Source organism: Sinocyclocheilus anshuiensis, unplaced genomic scaffold (assembly GCF_001515605.1).
Source record: "Sinocyclocheilus anshuiensis isolate Anshui unplaced genomic scaffold, SAMN03320099.WGS_v1.1 scaffold659, whole genome shotgun sequence".
NCBI classification, from domain to species: Eukaryota; Metazoa; Chordata; class Actinopteri; order Cypriniformes; family Cyprinidae; genus Sinocyclocheilus; species Sinocyclocheilus anshuiensis.
Window position 1 is genome coordinate 1,552,390 of NW_015549698.1, and position 3,019 is coordinate 1,555,408.

Sequence of the window (3,019 nt, forward strand, 5' to 3'; positions counted from 1 at the left end):
AACATGGAAACACAACATGTGTGTGTGTGTGTGTGTGTGTGTGTGTGTGTTGTAGGGCTGTAGGGATCACACGGTCGGACCGTACTGTGACCAGTGTGCTCCTGGATATTATGGAGACGCCACCAGAGGAACTGCAGACGACTGTCAGCCATGTGCTTGTCCTCTTCTCAGCCCATCAAACAAGTACGTCAGCACTGATAACAGGAAGTCATGATATCAGAACCTACAAATAAACACTCACCAACCATAATCAAAGCAGTTAAACAGACACATAACAGTATTTTCAGATTATTATTGTATGTAACTATCAGGCTATATTATGTTCTCCATAAATTAAATACATATCCTCCTGAGACCCAGCCATAGACTTGTGCCTCTGTATAAGACAATATATTTTAGCAAATAGGTCAAATAGTCTAACAAATCATTCTGTAATATCTTTCATAACATAATTGAGAATCATCTTTGTACAAAGTTTTGCTAAAAATTGATTGGTCAATGAAAGCAAAATAAAACAAAACCTTGTTTTTGCCTGGATTACTTCTACAGAGGATATAGCATAAAATATCAATAAAATAACTGTTTTTAAAGGCACAGAAAGTAAAAAAATAAGTTTAAGTAAATAAATAAAGAAACAACCATATTGTACTGTAAAACTATAGAGATACTAAACCAAATATATATTCATAAAATCATGGTTTGAGCTGGCATTGCTGGCATTGCATTGCTGAAATGTGTGTGAACAATGTGCCTTTAGTGGTACAACAGCTTGTCACTGGGGCAGAACCTTTAAGGCAAAATAGTAAAATATTAACTATTAAATATTAAGAGATATCACCATACTTCCCCCAACTATTTAATCACAGTACATTAAAATAATTGTTTTCTGAAATGTTATATTTAAACATGCAAATTAACTACTATCTAATTAAATATGCACTAATTTGCAAAAACTTCCAGAACAGAAATATGAACATTGGAACTAGGATTGAAATTCTTGTTTGACGTTTTTAAGTTAAAGGTTTTTACAGAGGGGATTTTAGATTTATCTTTTTATCACTCCATAAATCAGAAAATACTGTCAGCAATGAGAAAACACACAAACACATACACATACATTTTCAACATGGTTTGAGGAATAAAATGTTAAAAAGCTAAACCAGGCAAATGATATATGAGCAAATCCCTTTTCATATAGATAGGAATAAAACTGTAAAGTTTGCTTTATGCAAGTGCTGCTGAAGTGGAGATTTCTGACTGAAAAAAAATTGCGTGTAGTCGCCTTAAAGGGAAAACTTAAAGGGTTAGTTCGCCCAAAAATGAAAATTAGCCCATGTTTTACTCACCCTCAAGGCATCCTAGGTGTATATGACTTTCTTCTTTCAGTCGAATCCAGTCGGAGTTATATTAAAAATTGTCCTTGTTCTTCCAAGCTTTATAATGGCAGTGGGCGGGTGTTTTTGATCAACTGTCCAAAAGTAGTCAAATAAAACGCATGCATCCATATTAAACCGTACATCACACAGCTCCGGGGGGTGAGCAAAGGCCTCCTGTAGAAAATCGATGTGTTTTTGTAAGTAAAATATCCATATTTAAAACGATATAAACACCTTTTTCTCACTTCTGCTATCTGTCATACATGCATGCCATTCCGGTGGATGACGTCGGACATATGCGTCGCGCACGCGCCGAGGATTAGTGACGAACGTGGAAGCACGACGGAGAGAGAACATAACAAAACGCCGGTCATGAATTAGAAGTACAAAACGAGGATTTATAAAGAAAAATGTCGGAGGATTTCGATATAAGCCAAGAGAAGACTGGTTTTCCTTTGCTAAAGTGAAGAAAATTTGCTCCCTTTGATCCTGTTAACAAATGTTGGTTTTTCGCAAGACTAACACGTGCATGCGCTACGCCTACGTCCTACGTCATCCGCCGGAAAGGTAGTCTCTTGTGAACGCGCATACAACAGTTAGCGGAAGTTACACAAAACTATTTATATCAATTTAAATATGGATTTTTTTTTACAAAAACGCATTTATTCGCTACAGGAGGCCTTTACTCAGGCCCCGGAGCCGTGTGATGTACATTTTATTATGGATGGACGCACTTTATTTGACTACTTTTAGACTGTTGAACAAAAACACTTGCCCATGCCATTATAAAGCTTAGAAGAATAAAGACAATTTTTAACATAACTCCGATTGGATTCATCTGAAAGAAGAAAGTCATATACACCTAGGATGCCATGAGGGTGAGTAAAACATGGGCTAGTTTTCATTTTTGGGTGAACTAACTTTTTAATACCTCATCTAAGGGACACTTGTGTACCTTTCAGGGGTAAATAAGGTACAAAGATGTCCTTTTGAGGCTAATTCCCCAGTGACAAGCTACAATGTTTTTACACTTTTTTTTTCTGAAAGTGTAGCATCACTAAAAGAAACTGCTGTGTGAAAACAGGTTTCCCGAACATTGCTATTGGTTAGTCATAGAGCCAGTGTTGAGTCTGTGTTGCTATGCTGGGCTATTAGAAGAGACCGAGCAATGTTGTGATCGTGCCAGATACTCAAACAACACAATAAACCTGTATGTTACAATGGGAGACGAGAAACTATTTCAAAAATGTTATTGCAAAAAAAAAATATAAAATGCACATATTATCTTTAACAATCTTGTGCCAGTAGCAGACTCAACTTGTTTAACTACAACCGGTAAAGACCATAATACAGTTTAAATTGGTCTTATTTTTAGCATGGTAGTATTTATAGAGATGACTTGTAGCTCTTCCAGCATGCAAAGTCCTGCATGCTTTAAAGGGATAGTTCACCCAAAAATGAAAATGTGATGTTTATCTGCTTACCCCCAGGGCATCCAAGATGTAGGTGACGTTGTTTCTTCAGTAGAACACATATGATGATTTTTAACTCCAACCGTTGCAATCTATCAGTCGTATAATGCATGGCAATGGTAACAAAATCTATGAGAGTAAAAAAAACATGCACAGACAAATCCAAATTAA

The 3,019-nt window shown here is 36.3% G+C and overlaps 1 protein-coding gene across 1 annotated transcript in view; it reads left to right on the forward strand.

Moving 5' to 3' along the window:
* The window catches only part of LOC107660539 (laminin subunit alpha-2-like), a 244,459-nt gene that overhangs the window by 128,841 nt on the left and 112,599 nt on the right, over positions 1-3,019 (forward strand). The window contains 1 exon segment of the mRNA XM_016449859.1: positions 56-183. Within this exon segment, the coding sequence (XP_016305345.1) occupies positions 56-183 (128 nt within the window).